Below are 19131 nucleotides of genomic sequence, written 5' to 3' on the forward strand. Positions count from 1 at the left end.
AGCCAGCCCTATTCAGGTACCATCCTAACTCATGCTATGCAGCTGTGCAAGCCAGGAGCCTTGATGTCCCCCTGTGGTCCATGCATCACTGACTCCTCCAAGGCTGCAACCTCCTCCACACCAGGGGCCACTTGAACACAGAAGACAGTGTGCCGATGATCTGTAAGACCCCTTTCTGTCTTCCCTCCATCCCCACTGCCAATGCCTTCCTCAAGGTTGCTGCCACTTCCCTGGACACCTGCAATTGCCCTCTGGCTTCTGCACTAATGTGGTCTCTGTGATCTAAAGTCAAGTATGTTCGTGCCACTTCTCTGCTTAAAACTCATTAGCAGATCCCCATTGCCTTCAAAAGATCTGGGCCACCTCAATTCTGCAGTCAAGACCCCACATACCAGGTGGCCTCTGTCTCTCTAGGCCTCATCTCCCACCCTTACTCCACTCACTGTCTGACTAGAGCTTGGCTCAAAGACAGCTCCTCTGGAAAGCCTTAGCAGACCCTGCTGGGCCCAGAGGACTCCTCAGCCTCTAGGCCTCCCTGCCGCACAGACTTCCCACAGCACTGCTGCTATTTCTGTGCATCCATCTCTCCTCCCGTCAGCCACTCTACATTGCCAGGAGACCTTCATTTGCAGACCATGGAACCAAATGAAAAGCAACTGCCTGGAACTCGGGTCAGACCCCTGGATCCACGTCTTCCCATGCACTCTGAACTTCCTCTGTGCTGGATTTCTATGGCCCTCACCTGCTGTGCCTGGCATCTTGATTTTGTTTCTGTGGACACCAACAGGAAACTATGCTCTGGACTGGCTGCTTGGGACCACGCTGGCAGCCCATAGCAGTGGCTCAGGGAACTTTCCCTGCCTTGCTCCAGCCCTGGTCCCAGGAACATACCATGTAGTTCCTCTCCAGGAAAGGGAATCACACATGATCTCTTCTGCACATGTTGCTTGAAGCAAGGAATGGGTTTCACCTTTGGAATTTAAAATTCTGGTACTTGTGTAGGCCTAGCCTTTAGGAAGCATTCACTAAATGTTTATTGGATGGGGGGTTGGATGAATGGATGGTTGGCTGGTGAAGGTGTGGACAGATGGACAGATAAACAGATAAGTGGCATTTCCTTTCAACTTTCTCTAGTCCCCTGTGACTCCTTGCTAAGGGGTACACCTTTTCTCTTCTCTTATACCTCCCCTCTGATGGTCAGATGTGACAGTGACAAAGAGCTAACACACCAGACAAGAGCTATAATGGCCCCTGGGGCTGTGGCAAGCTCACCAAGGAGGTGTCCCCTTCCCTAACTGTCTGCTGCAGTGACACTCTAACCCTAATGGGCTGCATTTGATTAACTCCTAATTCTAATTAGATTATATTCACCACCCAGCATCCTTTCCTGGAGGTCAGAGACTCTGCTCTTCTTATATCCCCTCAGCTTCCAGTTGAGTCCACAGTGGAAAGTGCTCAATGAATGCTTATCATTGGGAGATAAAGATGCCTCCTAGACATGAAAATTAAGGTTCTCCCCATATTGAAAGAGATGGCTGCCCCTTCTCTAGAATGTCCCACCTCTGCAGAGATGGTCTGGCATCCGTTTCTCAATCTGGGATAAATGTTCTAGATCAGGGAGTCCCATTAAAAAACCTCCTGGGGCACTTAGGGAATTATGCTTGGGGAGTCTTTCTTGGCAGCAGATAATAAATCAATCACAGCTCAGTGGAAATGCTGAGTTAGAATGGGATCACTCAGGCCAAGGTAAGAAAGGAGCCGGGGACATCCTTTCCCTTGAGGCCCAACTCTGGGACCTTCCTGTGGACTTAGACTGCATTTGGAATTACCAGCAACCCCCTTTGCCCAGTATTATCTCAGTTTCAGCCTGAAAGTTCTGCATTTTGGAGAACCTTTCAGTCCCAGGGAAATAGGGACAGTCACACCAGTCATTCCAGCTAGTCCTTTTCTCCTTCTTTCCTCACCAGCACCAGGAAAGAGCCCCATGTGTCCCTGTGTTTTTATGTGGGCTGTATCCCACTTCTAAGAGTCTCCCCAACTGTGACCTTGCTAGCAGGATCTGAGTTCATGGCCAGCCAAAAGAGCAAATGGCCCACATTCATCCTGGTGGCTGAATCTTGGAACCTCATTGCTTGGGTTGCCCTGACCCCAACTTCCAAATACAGGCAATTGCAGGAAGAGAAGGGAAGAAAAGTAAATGTGTACCTGAAGGAGGGAGACATTGGCAAGGCTGAGTCTGAAGAGGTAGTTCCTGCAAAAACAGAAACAGAAATCATAAGCCAAGCTGGTTCTGCAGGCAGGACTTCCGGAAGCAGTCTCCTGGCCAGGCCTCATGGGGTGCCAGGACTGGGTGCCGAATGTACAGGGCCTAGGGTGGGCTGACCTCCAGGAAAGGCTTGACTCCCATTAGCTCACTTAATCTTCACATAACGCTGGCGGTTGATACAAGAAATTCCATTTTACAGATGAGGAAACAGGTTGGGTCAATGGCCCAAGCCACAGAAATACAGAATCAAAGTGTTGGGATTAAAATTCACACTAGTTCTTCACCAGTCCCTATGGTAGAGCTGTGCCTGGCCAAAGGGGCAGGCCCGGGGAGAAAACTGCTGATACCACTGTTAAACAAAAATTACAGAAGGCCATTGTTTTAGACTAAGCACCCTCATTGGGCCTGAAAAGACCTAACAACAAATCAAAATAGAATCACCATGCTAAACTTCCCTATCACCAACGTAATACTGATCTTCAGAGAAATCAGGAGGGAGAAAGAACAGATAAATTTCCCAAACAAGCTAGTTTCAGCTGAAATCATAGTGAAGTTCCCTCTGCCTTAATTTACACACACACAAATAGGTAACTTGAAGTAATCTGATGTTACCCAAGCATTATTTTTCTCCTGTTCTGTCTCCATGTTCTCGCCTTTCTAGGAAAGTGACTTGAAACTACCCATCTGCTCTTTATTTTTCATTTGTTTTCTTCAACCCTTCTCTGTGTAGGAAACCAGTCTCTTCTGCTCAGTGCATTAGATCACTTATTCTAATTTATGGAGTGAACTGTTTGCTCAATACTAGAATAAAACATCCAGCCAGTTAAGATCCGTACTCTGAGGTGTGATAACTCGCCCACTCATCATACTGTTCCCAGCCGTGGAGCCTGTTTCTGTTAAAACTGGCCCTTACAGGGCTGGGGATTTAGCTCAGTGGTTCTGGTACCTCCCTTGCAAGTGCAAGGTCCCGAGTTCGATCCCCCGTACCAAAAAAACAAAAACAAAAACAAAAACTGGCCCTTACAGAGCTCTGGGTGGGACTCAGACAGGCGGTTTCCTCCTCCCTGCCCGAAAACCTGACCGTTCCCTGCCCCACACAGGAGCCTGGAGTCCTGTGTGCTTCCTTAACTCCCATAGTCAGGGACTCTCTGGGTCTGCCTTCTCTCTAGATCTGACCACCCTATCTCCTCCAGCCCAGATACCTGCACCCTCTACTTTGTAATCTGTCCCCCCAGCCCAGCCTGCATGGCGCTGGCAGATTCATCTTCCTCTAACACCATTTTCACCCAGAAGCCAGCTGCTTGCCAGCCTTCAGTAATCCCAGAGAAGGTGCTTCTGCCACTGATCCCATACCCATAGTAAGCATCAGGTGTCACTGGGACTGCTTTGCATGGGCTCGGGACTTGGAAGCCATGAGGGTGGCTGAGTCAGAGTGCCACAGGCAAACGATTTCAAGTTCGCAGACTAGACCCTGATGCAGAGGCAGGCAGAATTCCAGCTTGGGCACTTGCTGGACTCTTCTGTGGGCCTCAGTGCCTGCATCTGTAGAATGGAGATCTAGTTCATGTCTGGCTTTTTTATTGCCAGGCCTATGGAGCCATATTAACTGACTGAATTAATGACAAGCAGATGTAAAGCTTTGGTTTTCCTGGAGGACCTTCTTTCTTTCCTTCTATCTTTTCTTAGCCATTCCTCTTTGGGTTCCTGAACTTTTCAGGAATAATTACTTTAGAAAGTTCTGGCCTACCTCAGCTGTGCTGGGAAGAAAAAATGCGGGGAAAGTCAGGGAGTGCGCCAGAAAGGGAAGGAGGGGCCCTGTTGGAGAAAGCCAGGGGCCAGAAAGGGGCCCCTCAGGCCTGAGACACCTCTCCTGACTCTAGCTGCAAGCCCAAGAGTCTGTGGTCCTACTCTTGGGTGGGGTGGGTCTCACCCGTGAGCTTGGCTCCGGGCTTGTGCTGTCCTACCCAGCCCCCTCTCCAGGTCCTTGGCAGAGCTTCCCCACCTGACGCTTCTGGCCTGGGGACAGATGGGTCCAGCTCATGGCTCTGCCCCAGCTGTCTGCTCAGGTAACACAGGCATCTGCTCACAGCTTTAACAAATTAGGGGAAGCATTGCATCACTGGACTCATCTGTATCCCATCAAAAGCCATTCATCTTAGCATCTCAGTGGGCTCCGCTGGGAGCTGGGAGAAGAGAACAGAGACTCTGCAGCCAGACCCACCCCAAGGTCCACAGGGAGCAAGGTGGGGTTGGAGATGGATAAAATTTTTCCCCAGCCTGAATTCCAGAGGCCCAAAGGGGTCGAGAAGGAGAAAAAATTGTCAGGCAGAGAAGGAGGAAAGAAAGTGCCTTAGAGAAAGGAGGGGGGAAAAAGCAGCCGAGGATCCACCACATTGGCTTTACGGGCATAAAGGACCAGTCCAGAAGGGATTTCCCCATCCATTTGAGGGCAGACTCAAGCTCAAGGACCCAGGAAAAGGTGTGTCCTCTGACTGTTCAAGGGACCCTCCAGATCCACAAACCATCACCACATTTATATAGGGAGGCCCCAGAGTGGGCAGGAAGACCATTGGGACTAAATTTCTCTGAGCTCAATTTCCTGGTCCATAAAATGGGGTTAATCATAGAGCCCACCTCCGGGGGTTGCAGTGAACACTGGATAATTACCTGCATGCATGATTTACTACATGTACTAGTTTACTTATTGCATGACTGATTCACCCTGTCTACTAGCTGACTCATTACACAGATGGTACATAAGCGGTGCCTGGGACACCACAGGCACAGAATGAATGGCAGCCTTCAGACTACTTTCACAAGGTTTCAGATGAGGTCTTCAGATGCCACCTTTTAGGTTTTAAAAAGTGCATATGTAAATGGCTGAGATCTGAGCTTCGTGGAAGGATAGCTTGAATGTCAGTTTCTGAGTTATAATGTACTACAATTATGCAAGATGTTACCATTGGGGGATGCTGGGTGAAGAGCATATGGGATTTCTGCAGTATTTCTTGAAACTGTAGGTGAATCTACAATCACTTCAATATAGAATGCAAAAACACTCACTCTCTTTACTGAAAAATAAAGCTCATACTCCTCCATACCTGCCTTTGTGGGAAGATGCAGACTGTGCTCCCAGGGAAGGGTCCCTGCTTTTCTATTATATACTCATGAGACTTCTGAATATTATATCAATAACACATAGGGCTGGTGCAAAATAATTAGCTAGCTCAAAAATTTTAAGCATGAAAGGAAAATGTTTTCAGCTCAGCTTCCCAGCAGCCCTATGAGGTTATCAGTAGACACTACAACTCAGATTTTATAGATGAGGAAACTGAGGCTCAATGGTCAAGTTCATCCGGAAGGAGAATCCAGCTTATGTGATCGTATTCCTTTTTATATAGCAAATGAAGGGGTGAAAACATAAAGTAGGACCAAAGAGCAAGGACACTAGCTACATGGCACAGCCTGGAGATGCCTAACCAGTGGCCAACCTCTGACTCTGAAGCCCACTGAACAGAACCTCTGGGGTTCTTCTGGGGTGGAGGGTAAAAACTATTAGTGTACCCAGAGAGTATAACACAGACCCACCAGCAGTTTAAACACTAGCCCCGGGTTAGCAAACCCAGGATCTAGTCCATGCCCTGTGTCATCTTGCTGTGTGATCTTGGGATGGTCTCGTTTCTCAGGGGCTCAGCTTCTTCATGATTGACACAAGGTGACCATTCTTTTTTTTTTTTTTTTTTTTTGGTGCCGGGGATTGAACTCGGGTCCTTGGACTTGCAAGGCAGGCGGTGAAACCACTGAGCTAAATCCCTGGCCCTAGGCGACTATTCTTAAATCTGAGCCTGGACAGTCACCTGGAGGACTTGATAAACACAGGTTGGGGGGGTCTCATCCCCAGAGTTTCTGATTCAAGAGGCTGAGAAAGACTCAAGGATTTACATTTCCAAAAGTTTGCAAGAGGAGTGGTAACTGCTAGCCCAAGGACATACTCTGAGACCCACCAGACAGGCTCTCTTCTACCCCGGATGATAGTCTGTTGATTTTGTGAGGAATTCGCTCTTTTTATTCCACCCAGGAAAGTCTCACAAGGCTTGGCCAGACAGTTTTATCTGTTGGATCTGGATCAGGACAGTGGGGCTACCGGAGCACCTACAGGGAAGTGAGGCTCTTCAGTAAAGAAGCTCATGGCTTTGTCTGCATGCTACATGCAGGTGACCAGCCGTCCAGCAGGGGGCTCCTGGGCACCTTCTCTGACCAGGCTCCTGGGAGTTCAACTAGGCAGGTCCTGGCATCACTACAGGAGCAGGGACAGGAGGTGGCCAGCAGGAGTCCCTGCTTTCACTACTGCCAACCACTGAAGAATGCAGCAGGCTGAGATAGGGAGGTCTAGGGGTCACTCCTGCACCCTGCCCCCTGCCCCCAGCCCCACACACTTCCTTCCCTGAGGGACAGACGGACACACACACACACACACACACACACACACGCACACACACACGCGCGCGCAGAACCTGGCAGAGGACAAGGCTGGGACACGGGTCTACCTTGTGGGCTCATCCTGAATAACATTTCCCCCATCCAGTTCTACACATCCCACTCTGGCCTTGACTTCCCTGCACTTTATTACCTGGCTCCCACGATGAGCTGATTCCTGGTAGGATCCAGAGCAAGTTGAGAGAAATCTCGAGCTCCAGGGTAGGTGAAGTTAGAGACCCACGGCTTCAGATCTGGTGGAGGGAGAGGTAACACTTCCGTTACTGTTGGCCCAGGGCTCTGTTGCACCAGCATCAGTCCAGAGAACAGAAGAGGGAAAGCTGGAGTGAAGGGGGTAGAGGCACCCAGGGAACCCGGGGTCCACATGCCCATCTCTGAAAACAGCCGGCTGTGTGCTCTGGGTGACAGTGGCAGAGGGTTCTCACTGCTTCAGCCTCGTGCTCTAGCTCCAAGGAGGCCTCTACCTTCCCCCAGATGCACAAAAGGAAACCTGTAAGTATCGTTGATGCCCCCAGTCCCTCAGCAGCCACACCAATATTCAACAGCATATCCTGGTTGTTCTACCCCCAAATCATCCATACCTTTCTCTCTGGACCCCACCCCTCACCAAGCTGCCATCCTTTCCTGCTGGGACTGGTGCCCATAGTCTGCTCACCAGCCTGCTTCCCAATCCTGCTCCTTCCACTCTATTTCCCACAAGGCAACCTCAGCACTCTTTCTGAAATGCAAGTGTGGCTATGTCACTCTCCATTTCAGATCCTTTCCCAGCTCCCCAGGGAGCCTCAACACCCATGACCTTTGGATTCTGGCCACACTCTCTTCCCAAGTCAAATGCCTGGCAATTAATTATCTAGCAGTCAGTTGAAAGAATGATGCTTCATCTTTATATTCCCTCAAATTTTCCACCCCAGCCACACTGACCCATTTCACATGTCCCCAGATCTATTCCACAGGAGCCTGCAAACTTTGTACCTCTGTCACCCCCACCCCCACCTCCTCCAAGACTCCTTCCCTGTCTCCCCCAAGCATGGCTAAGGAATTCCATAGTCTTCAGCTTTACTGTCATCATAGCCCCATCACAGGGTGTGTCTAGCCTGGTAGTTTGTCCTGGGGACCAGGAAAGATCTTGCTTCTTGGATCTCCAGGCTCAGCCTTGCAGGAATGTGCAAATAATCAGTTTTCAGACAAGGAAGGACGTGGGACGGACAGAGGACAGATGGTCAATGTCCACCTTATCTTTAGGAAAGGTCCTTTTTAGCCAAACCCAAAGCCTTTTGAAGAGATTGGGTGGGCAGAGAGACCTCACAGCCCTCTGGCTAGCTGAGGGGTGGTTGGAAGGGTACACCTGGGCCAAGCCAGCTGGCTTTCCCTTGATAGACACCCATTTCCGCCATCTTGGCCTACACCTCCTTATAGCTCTGCTCAGCTCCACTTCATGGAAGGGAGAAAACGAGCACTGGGAAGGCCAGAACTTGGGGCAGAGAAACTCCCATGCTGATGGGATAAAGATGAAGGGGAAGTGCGAGGCAGTGTGCTCTCTCCCCGTGTTGCATAAGTGACTAGCTCACACAAGGCCCAGAGGACTGTGTGTGTGTGTGTGTGTGTGTGTGTGTAATTCAGGGGAAATAAATCATTGCTCATTATCCCTCCACTACAGAGTAAAAGCAGCCCTTCATTTCTGCACGACAGGCAAACACTTAATCGCTCCCTGGAGAATGGAGGTTTTGTGAGTTGGATGTTTTTCAGAAAGCTGTGATATACATGATTTTTAAAAAAGAAGAAGAAATTCTGCAGCAAAATGAAGCAAATTCCTTGGGTCTGTCCCTGTCCCCAGCAAGTTACCTATGGGTTAACAAGAACTGTCATATAGCTTTGATGGCTTGATGGCATTTGGGCAATAAAGAAGTAAGAAATAGATCTGAAGTCCCAAGGGCAGGATTTTTAGCTGACCTCAGGGCCACTTGTGGAGATCCTGGGAAAATGCTGTTCCTCCTTCAAGTTAAACCAAAGGCTCTCCTCCTCCAGAAGACCTCCTGGACTATAAGCTCTCTGCCCCATCTTATGTTGTCCCACATTCTTTCCACCCTTCCTGTTCCATTTACACAGTATGTCCCTGTTTCTCTAAATGAGCTCAGGTCTTTCCTGGGTGTGTGGAGGCAGAGCAGGGGCAGGGGGGCTTGCCTGTTCCCATCAGAGTGGCTGCTCCTAACAGCAGCAGATAAGTTATACTTTAATTCCCTCCTCTGTTCCAGGGACCCCCCCCCCCCCGCAGATGTGAGCAGCTGAGGGGGGGTTGAGGGGCATGACTAGACAGCTCAGTCTTCGTCAAGGTCCTTTCTTGGGGAGGAGGGAAGAAAAGGAAACACAGCCCAAGCTGAGTGACAATGGGAAGGTAGGAGAGGGGTCTCCTTCCAGTGTCTGTCTCTGTCCCTCATTCTGAAGGAACCCACATGGGCCAGCCTAGCAGAAAGGGGCGAGGGGGAAGAGACAAGGCTGCAGGGGGGCGCAGCACTGTGATCCTAGGGGAGCCTTGGGAAGGGAGCCAGCCTCGCCTTATTAAACAGGCAATGGGGACCAGAGGGAAAGCTGTCTTTAAAACACCAAGCACGTTCTGAGCTCCGTGTGCAGTGAAGGCTTTGGATGGTGACTTTAAGAGAAAAATGACATTCTCCATGACGTGCCTGTGATTTTAATTATAGTCAATTCAGTTACCCACTTTGTGGATTAACCACCATCAGTGTTAACTCCAGCCTGGCTGCTCCCTGCCACCTAGAAAGGGTGTGCTGTGGCCAATGGAACAATATGCTGGCCAGAGTGAAATGGGGGGGGGCTTAAGAGAAACCCACAGGAGAAAATGTCACCTTTCAAAGCAGGAAACTGCCAGTCAGATTGTGCCACTGGCAGCTCCTCTAGGGTATTCGGGGCTTATTCACAGATCCATCAGGTGCCAGAGGAGAGGGAAACACAAAGCTATGTGTTGGGAGACCCACAGGTCATCTGGAAATGAAGTGTCATGTTATGAGGGGGTCCTGGAAGCAGGGGTTGGTTTCTGCTGGATCAGTCTGACTCCTCTGGAACTGGCACCAGCTAGAGCACAGTCCCTTACCAGGTGAGAACTGAGTCCCTCAGCAGTGCTAGATATGTGGGGAGACCACAAAAACAGTCCTGGTACTAGACCAGTTGGGCCGGGGGACTAGAGGCAGCAACTTTCAAGGAGCAACACAAGGTCAGTGAGTACCCACAAGAAATACTTCATCTCAAGTCCCCAGAGCACCCCTCTGTGTCTGGCACGGAGCAGGCCTATAAAAATGTGGTAGGCCTAGCATGTGGGAGGCCCTGAATTTCACCCCCAGCATGTGTGTGTGTGCACACATGTACACACACACACACACATGCAGGCAGGCACACATGCATTTGGTGAGTGGATAGGAATACCCAAACCTGTCAGGACTGGACAGGGGGTGGGGATTCCTTCATTTTGTAAGAGGGTGGGGTGGGAAGTCAGGTTGATTCAATTCACACTGGAAGATCAAAAATGGTCTCAGGGACCCAGGCCCTCGGGGACCCCATCTCCCACCTCTCTGGCCCCTTCTCCACCCAATATGACCCAATTCAGACCACTCTGACTGAGAGGGGAAGGGGACAAGGATCAGCCTTGTGAGTAGTGCCCCGGGCAATGCCCCTGGGAGGGCATGTTCCCTGAGGAGCTGTCACTTGAGGAGAGCCCTAGGAATCCTGTTCCTTCCATCTCCACACTTGGTCCTTTGCTGCAGTGACAGCCACTAGAACTCCAGGAGCCATCAGAAGTCTGAGGGTGTGCGTGTGTTTGTACACTCAGGACATTGCTAATTTACTCTAATCCACTTAAGCCTACAAAGCCAGAGATCCCGGTTCAAACAAGACAGCACAGAGAAGACAGCTGGAAATCTTCCTCCCCAGAGAAAGGAGCCATCCTGCAGCTGGAAACCCGCATTTTCAAACCACCTCCAGCCTCCCTGTCCTCCAGCACCCTCACCTACCTTCTGCCCGTCAAATCCCACACTAGCCTCTGACTCACTGATTTGTCTTTCTGTTCTGGTTTCCACCTTGGCCCACCTCACTGGCCCTGCAGAACAGGTCAGGGCCCTGGAGGGCAGAGCATCTGATCTCAGGGCAGTAGAGTCAGAAGAATGACCCTGAAGCCCAGCTCTGACAAGTCTCTCTGGGGCCGAGGCCTTGGTCTTCCTGTTTGCAAAAGGAGATGATAGTCTCCTTGCCCAGAGTGCCCTCTTGGAAACGGTTATTAGAGGAGAAAGTAGGCCAGAGTGGATCAGACTTAAGAACCTGGGACCCCTGAGATAACATCTGCAGATCCTGATGTGAGCTGCCAAGTAGGTGTTGGATCTTGAATTATGAATATGATCATGACACAACCAGGGACCCTCAGACTGGTCAATAGGTCATGGGAGAACATCCAGGCCTCTCTGGTATTTGTGTTTTATTTTATTTTTTGGATTATCATCAAATGTATATACTGATTTTAGAAATCATGGAGAATGTATGGACCCCTTGGAATATGTCCAGTGATTCAAAAATCCCAGTTTGGGAAACACTGTAATAGGACACTCCCATGCTCCCCTCAGCAAACAGAGGTGTTATTAGTCATCAGGGCCCCTTTCGCTGGGGTTTCCTAGGACTCCAAACAGGGATTCCTGCAGCCCACTTAGAGTGGGAAGAAAGCCTTCCAGAGATCTCCAGGCACTTCCTAATGAGTGAGTCATCTTTACCCTTCCCTAATCATAGAAGCCAAGAAGTGGAGCTTGTGCTTCCAGAGCAGCTAAAGCTGAGATCACCAAGCAGACCTTGGCCACTGGAATCCAGGGTGTCCTCAGCTTCATTCTCTAGCAAAAGAATCCTAGTGTAAGACCACCATTTCCCCCAGAGAAAGCATGGACAATAGCCCTGAATAAATCATCTGGAGACAAAAGTTAGACCTTTCCAGCCCACACATAGGGGACTGTTCTTCTCAAAACATCTATCAGAGGCTCAGTATCCTACAGGAATGAACATCCCAAGGTCTTCCAGCAGCCAGGAAAACCCTGCTGAGCTCTGGCCCGAGTCCTTCAGGACCACTGAGTGGGATGCTCTCACCTTCAAAGGTCACAGTGGGGTGCTCTCTCAGGGTGCAGAGTTGCTGCTCACCGCTTGGCTCACTGGAGACATCATGGGAGCTGGAAAGGTGGGCCACCAGCAGAGCGAGGCTGGGCAGCAACAGTGACACAGCCAGGGGTCCTGGGACCACCATGGTGGACCCCTCTGCAGTCCTAGGTCCTGGAGTCAGGCTGGGGAGGAGACCTGAAATGCAAAACTCAGTCTCACCAAGTGCTCCCTCCATCAGTGCCCACTTCTCTCAATTTCCTCATGGTTGTCAACAGCCCCATGGCATTTAAAAAATATATATATTTGTGTTTGTTGCTTAGAGTTTATTATTCTCCTCTAGTAATTCAAAGTTATAGATCATATCTTGAAAGTTAATTTTCCTTCTGATGGTATTCTGTACAAAACTGATGAATTATAGAACCTTTTCTATTATTATCTCAAGTAGTTTAAAATTAGTTTTAATGATACAAGTAGTATCTTAAGGATTTTAATAAATGGAACCAGGGAAGTCAGTAACTATTCATAAAATGAAAAACGTGGACCCAAGTCCAACTTGGACTTCACATCTTATGCTAGAAAAAATTTCAATTGGATAAAAGATTTAAATGTTAAGGACAAAACCATAAAAATATTAGAAGAAAATTTGGGCAGAATCCTTCATGCCTTGGAGGGAAAAATCATGACTCAAAATCTAGAAACCATCAAAGAAAAGATTGACAAATTTGACTACACTAAGAACACAGATTCCTCCATGTCCTCCCTCCAAAAAATAACATCAAGAAGCATCAACAGGCAAATGACAATCTGGAAAACTATTTACAATTCATATTACAGAAAAAAGACTAATATTCCTAATACAAAAAGAACTCCTAGGGGTCAAGAAGAAAAAGGCCAACAATCCAGTTGAACAATAGGTAAAGAATATAAATGTAAACAGAGTTTAAAATAATATGAATGACATTTTTTCTCATTCATAGTAAGAGCAATGCAAATGAACACTTAGACTGAGATACCACTTCACACCTACCAAGTTAGCAGAAACCCAAGTTATACAACACACTTTTGGAGAGGTTGAGGTGAAACGGGCACTGTCATGTACTGCTGTTGGGTGTGAAAATGGCACAAGTCATCTGGAGGGGAATCTGGCAGTAGCTGGCAAAACTACTAATGCATTTACTCTTTGACTTGTAATCTAATTTTGGGAGTCTACTCCTGTGCTCCCCAAACTGGTGCACAGGCCAGTGTTGATCCCCGCATAACAGACTCTGTAGTAAGATAGATGCAGAAATTTGAGAGCCAGCGTTTAAAGCCTTTCTAGTACTTTGAGAGATTAACTTTATGTATATTCTATCTAACAACCAAATAATTGGGTCTGGGGGTGCAGCTTAGTGGCAGAGCACTTGCCTAGCATGTGCAAGATCCTGGGTTCCATTCTCAGCAGCACAAAAACACAACAATGAGAGAGAGAGAGAGAGAGAGAGAGGGCACAGAGTAAATATTTTGGCTTGTACTTGCATGTTGTTTTTCAATTCATTTCTCTGGTAATTCACTTTTATTGAATTTTACATAAGTATCCATCTGCGACAGATTGTAAATTGAAAAATCAAAACTGCTCCTTCCCCACAGATAGTCGAGAAGCAAAAATAGAATTCAGGGGGACCTATACAAGGTGACCTATGTATGAGATTATTTGTTGTGACATTCTTTGAAATAACAGAAGGATGAAAGACAATCAAATATCTAGAAACAAGAGACTATTTAAATAAGCTATGGGGTATCTCTGTAATAAAATACTATGCAGCTATAGAAAAGGATGGGTCTTCTCTTCTATGAAATTAGAAGTTGAACTGAGTCAGGGACTCCCAACCAGGGATGGGGTGAATCAGAGTGGAGGCTTTCGTGGGCAGATGGGGGATTCCAGAGGTGACTCTGATGAGCCTCCCCAAGGTGAAAGCCATTGAGAGGCCCCAGGGCTTCTCCCTTATCTAAAATCTTTGCTTCTAACCCTTCCTCTCTTTTATTCCTAGCACCACTACTTTGCTCTGGAAAATTGCAGTCAGATTATTTTACTCATTCCTCTTTCCTCACACATGTGTGAAATGAGATGATATCCATCTGTGAGTTGCTGTAAGGCTTCAAAGAAATAACACAGTGACAGACATAGCTGGTCTACCCTCCCCGGATCAGCACCATGTCAGGAATCAGTCCCCATGGCCCCTCTTTGGTCCCCTGGTCCCCAGGTACAAACACTGCATTCTCTGCCCTCCCAGAAGGGCCTGGCCATCCTTCTTATCGAGAGCCTCTGAAAGGGAGGCTGGACCCAAATTCTTTTCATATTGTCACTCACGTATGTTTTTTCTCCCCTCAGTGTTTGGCTGGGCCTTCCTGCAGTGGGCCTTGGCTCTGCTGTCCCAGCTTGGTACCCACTAGAGCCCTTCCACAGTACTGCCCCTGGCCTCTCAAACAGCACCGCAGCAGGGCATGTGTGTGGAAGGGGAGGGCCAAAGGGGAGGGCCAGGTCCCAGCTCTTTTCCTTACTAGCTGTGTGGCTCTGGGAAAAGTACTTGACATCTCCTTGCCTTGGTTTCCCAAATCAGGAATGAAGAAAACAAGAAAAAGTGCACCAGTGGCGGTGAGGATGAAAGGAGTTACTCCCTTTAAAAGGTCTAGAACAATCCTGGCAGACACTGGTGATCAACTAGTGGGAGCAGTTCTGGAGCAAGGAGGACATGGGTGGCACTGGAGACCTCCCTTCTGCCCTTTGTACCTCCAGATCCACCCTCTCCTGCCTGCTGGGTGTATCTTCAGGGGCCGCATCCAGGGCCTCCCTTCCCTCAGTTTACGTGTGGCCAGTGGCGAGAGGAAGAGATGCACTGGGAGCTGCCTGCATCCTCTGCTTTCAGAGTACTGGAAATTGCTCCCTCCCTCCTACCTTTAGAACCTGGGTGGCACCAGGCCCCTGGTTTCAGCCCCAGGTTACTGCACAGGAAATGATCCATGTGGTTCCAAGCTCCCTTCCCACATGTCAGTAAACAGCTCTTTTATTAAACTCCCATCTTGAGGGCACCATCTGCTTCCTGGGGGTCCCTGACTGACAGAACACCTCATGAGGGATTACTCAACACATATGCAAATATCATCCTTTGAGCTGGGGCTTCTGTCCCCTCAGCCCCTCAAGACGTCAAAGGTGGCACACAACTGCCCTCCATCATTATTGCCCACCTGCCCCTGTCCCATACTCCCCTCCCTGTCCAGGCCTCCTGCCTCCCCACCCAGAGCTGACCACTACCCTCAGAGACTCAGCCAGCCCGTCACTCTCTGTGGCCAGATCCTGAGCCCAGGGGCCTGAATGAGGAATGTACCCTGGGACCCTTCTCCTCCTCCAGACCTCATGCCTCAGAGCTCTTAAGTTCTGCAGCAGAAGTTCCATTCTCATTATGGTTTTTATGTTAATATGTCCTGCAAGTCCTTCCTGAATCAATAATTGCTAGATTAATATCACTGCATCCACCTGGGTCCCAGTGCCGCACGTCTGCAGGCCATTTCAGGAAAAGGACAGGAATGTAGGGGACATGATGGAGGCAGGGAAGAGGTAAGGACAGCGTCTGGATCTAGGATCTGCTCAATTCAAGGGCCTTTCTTCAGGGGAGGAAAGAGAGAGGCAGAGAGAGAGGCACATGGGCAAGCACACAGAGTCATACTGAGATAGACAAAGAGCACGTCAGGGAGGCCACGGGAAACAACTGTACTCACATCAGTGCCCAATCCTGAGTCCTTTGGAGGCTCATGCACAGGCCTGTTTTGCCATCATTGTCAAAGACCTCTTTCTCCTTGGCAAAGGAGTCAGTAGGCCCTGGCAGGGCTGTAATGCAGGGTCAGAGGAGCAGCTATGAATAGGCTGGAGTGTGGAGTGCTAACGCCCAGCACTGAGTGCAATGAGCCAGGGCTTGAAGCTTTGAAACTGTCAGTAGAACAAGGGTACCACACTAAAAAAAAGAAGAGTGGCCAATCTTCACATCAATGACTATTATAAGGTCGCACTTTTTGAGCAGAGTTCTAGACAATTATTGGGTAGGGACAACTTCCCAACTTCTAAGAACTCCAATTCCCCAGTGGAGGGGAAATTATCTCCCTCTATTCACAACTGAAGACGTAGGCCCCAGCAGCCTTTTACATGCCACTTGATCTGGGCCACAGCTGCTTGCACCAGGGCAGTCGTGTGATCAAAACAGACCAATAATTGTTTCCCATAGGGTCATGTGATCAAAATAGACCAATCAGTTGCTGTCCCGTCAAGGGTCAAATCAGTCTATCTGGAAGAATCTGGAAATGTAAATATGGGTCCCGGGATGGTCCTCTTCCACCTGCCATATGGGTGAGAACAATCTGAAAACAGACCAGTAACAAATTCTACCTGCTGCCTGAGGTCTGACTATATTCTACCTCCATAAGCCACTCATCACCTAAGTCTTGGTAATAAAATTTCTGGTTTTGCATGGAGTTGTGTCAGATCAGTAGTTGCCCACAGGTGTTGTCTCAGTTTCTGTTTGTGACCTTCCTCCTGTCTAGCACAGTCTTAACATTCGTGAGAGGTGGAGCCAATGTATACCTCAGTTAAACCTCTCCTAGCCACAGAGGAGCCAGATGGTACATGAAAGTCATCCATGGGCAGTGCAAGGAATGTTCCAAGAGGACTTTACTTTTTCCAAAAATAAGATAGGAATGTTGCTCCATCGGCCACCTGCAATTGCTAAGTGATGGTTAGCTAAGGGTGGTGGTGCAGGAAGCCAGGTTGGAGCTGGGACGATGACACAGAAGGAGCCCTACTGTGCCTACCTCCAGATTTCTTTTCCAGCTTTGTCCCTTGCACTTTCTCTCTTCTTTCCTTCTTTCCTTCCTTCCTCCCTTTCTTTTTCCTTCTTTCCCTCCTTTCTTCCTTTACTTGGTGCTGGGGATTCAACCCAGGGCCTTGCTCATGCTAAGCATGTAGCACTGTACCATGAGCTTTTTTTTCTTTGTCTGTAAGGGGAAAATTATACGCATCTCTTAAAAATGTTGTTGCAAAGATTAAATGATTTCTTTCATCTAATGGGCTTAGAAGAGCACCTGTCACAAATTAAGGGCTGTATAAATGCTGGCTATTATTATTGGAGGGAAATACACTCCTAGTTTGTTTAAGCCTTTGTTTTTCAGATTTCAGTTATCATTAGCCAAAAAATATTTCTATTCAATGTAGTTTGTTTTTATACTTAAAATCAAATATTTCTATGACAAGTAAAATTTCTATTTCTTTCTTTTTTCTTTTTGGTATCGGGGATTGAACTCAGGACCTTGCACTTGCAAGGCAGGCGCTGGAACCACTGAGTTAAATCGTTGGCCCAAAATTTCTATTTCTAATACAAGTGTACGATTTAATGTTAAAACAATCTCAGAACAGCAATATGTGGCAAGAGGCTGATTTTCCTGAGGCTTGCATAGTACCATGGAAAGCCCTGAGCATGGGAAGCTGAAATATCTGGGTGTACATCTCAGATTCATCACTTATAAATAAGACTAATAGTTCTTTGCCTTGGAGAGAACACCTGTGCGTGTGTGTTTCTGGGGAAGGAACCCAGGGCCTTATGTGTTCTACCACTGAGAGTTAAATTCCCAGCCCTTGAGAGAATGCCTTGAGAGAAGCACTCAGAGCTAAGGTCGGCAGAGAGTGGGTCCATAAGTAGAACCTGATTAGTACATGTAAAACCTCAGCTAGTTAGCATTCACTTGTGTGGTACTTCACTGGGTACTTCCTGAATGCCTCCTGTGTGCAGGTCCTGTACAGGGGGAAAGTAAGGGTAGGGGTAGACTCACATGGCAATAGCATGGTCCCTGCCTTCAAAGAGCTTATATTCTAATGAGGGAGAGGAAATGGGTCCCTGAGGGAGTAACCTGGAGCTTGGGATCCGGATGAGGAAGGGAATAGAGGATGCACATTTCTGCCCTGTTCTAGGGTTTCCTGTCACTGGCACAGTGGTGGTGGCAGAGGGATGCTCTAAGAGCGGGAAAGGGAGGTACAGCACCAGCTGACTCCTGCTATTTTGGGAAACCCGGAGCCACAAGGAAAGCATTTCCTACATCTTCAGCCAGAGCTTCTTGCCTTCTCTTACACTGCTGCCCCAGTTCCCTGCAGGGCCTCACTGTGGGGTCACTCTAATGGTGCCTGAGGCGTGTGAAAGTGAGTATGCGTGGGGGAGAGAACACACACACAGCCACACAGACAGTCCCTTGAGGACTGCTCACCTTCTCTGGGGCATCTGCAGGGCCTGTTTTCCAAGCACTGACAGGAGGAAGAGGAGGAGGGGAGGCTACAACAGAGGAGATGAACTCTCAGAATGATGGTGAGGTAGAAAGAAAGGTAGAGCTTGGGCCAAGGTGATCTGGAGGCCCAGTCAGAGGGACCTCTGCCCTTCGTGTGTGTGTGTGGGGGGGGCGCATGTGTGTGTGCACGCGTGCGTGTGCGAGTGTTAGCCCCGAATCTCCCACAGAGCCCGAAACAGGCTCCAGTTGCTTCCCCTGCACAACCATGTCTTCCCCTGTGTGTCAGAGCCTGAGTGCCCAGACCATCTGAGGACCAGTTCAGTCATCCTTCCATTTGGTGTGAGGAGCTGTGGGGTCCCAGCTCTCCTGGAGCTGCCAGGCACAAGGGAGACCAAAACTGGGGTAAAACATCAGCTGGAAGCAGATGCTGAGCTTGTCCTCTGAGGTACAAGACACCCTGGGAAAATAGTGAGACAGCTGGGCTGTCTGTGGGAAGGAGGCCTAAGAGGCCTGGTACAGACCATAGGCCTCAAATGAAACAGGGATGGCACTTCTTACAGACTGAGAGCACAGCACAGGCAAGGCCTTGGCCCTAGGCACCCTCAGATAATCCTTGGTGCTGGAGACACAGCAGAGAGAGGGGGATGAGGAGACATGAGTCTGGAAAGAGAGATGAGGGAAAGGAAGGCCGATTCACAGTGAGGTTCCAGGAGGTTCCTTTGCTGCACAGGAGGACCTGGGGACACTCTGCAGTGGTGGAATAAAGCGGTCAAGGCTGTGCTTTGGAAAATCAGGTGCCAGCAGGCAATGGAAGAAAGGGACTAGAGAGGCCACTTGTCATAGGGCAAAGTAGAATTGGGCACCTCTTCCTCCAAGAGTCCAGCCTCACACCCAGAGCACGGCTGGACTCGGGTTCCCTTATGGACTCTCCA

The 19131-nt window shown here is 48.9% G+C and overlaps 1 protein-coding gene across 2 annotated transcripts in view; it reads right to left on the reverse strand.

Annotated features, from left to right (window-relative positions):
• The window catches only part of Sema5b (semaphorin 5B), a 120585-nt gene that overhangs the window by 23710 nt on the left and 77744 nt on the right, over positions 1 to 19131 (reverse strand). For both annotated transcript variants that reach the window (XM_004873615.4, XM_004873614.3), the window contains exons 2-4: positions 11894 to 12097; positions 6897 to 6996; positions 2206 to 2251 (exon numbers count right to left, since the gene is read on the reverse strand). In XM_004873615.4, the coding sequence (XP_004873672.1) occupies positions 2206 to 2251; positions 6897 to 6996; positions 11894 to 12047 (300 nt within the window). In that variant the 5' untranslated portion in view covers positions 12048 to 12097. The remainder of the gene's footprint in view (positions 1 to 2205; positions 2252 to 6896; positions 6997 to 11893; positions 12098 to 19131) is intronic.

Source organism: Heterocephalus glaber, unplaced genomic scaffold (assembly GCF_053883595.1).
Source record: "Heterocephalus glaber isolate CG9 unplaced genomic scaffold, H.glaber_assembly_v1.0 deba00000122, whole genome shotgun sequence".
Classification (NCBI taxonomy): domain Eukaryota; kingdom Metazoa; phylum Chordata; class Mammalia; order Rodentia; family Bathyergidae; genus Heterocephalus; species Heterocephalus glaber.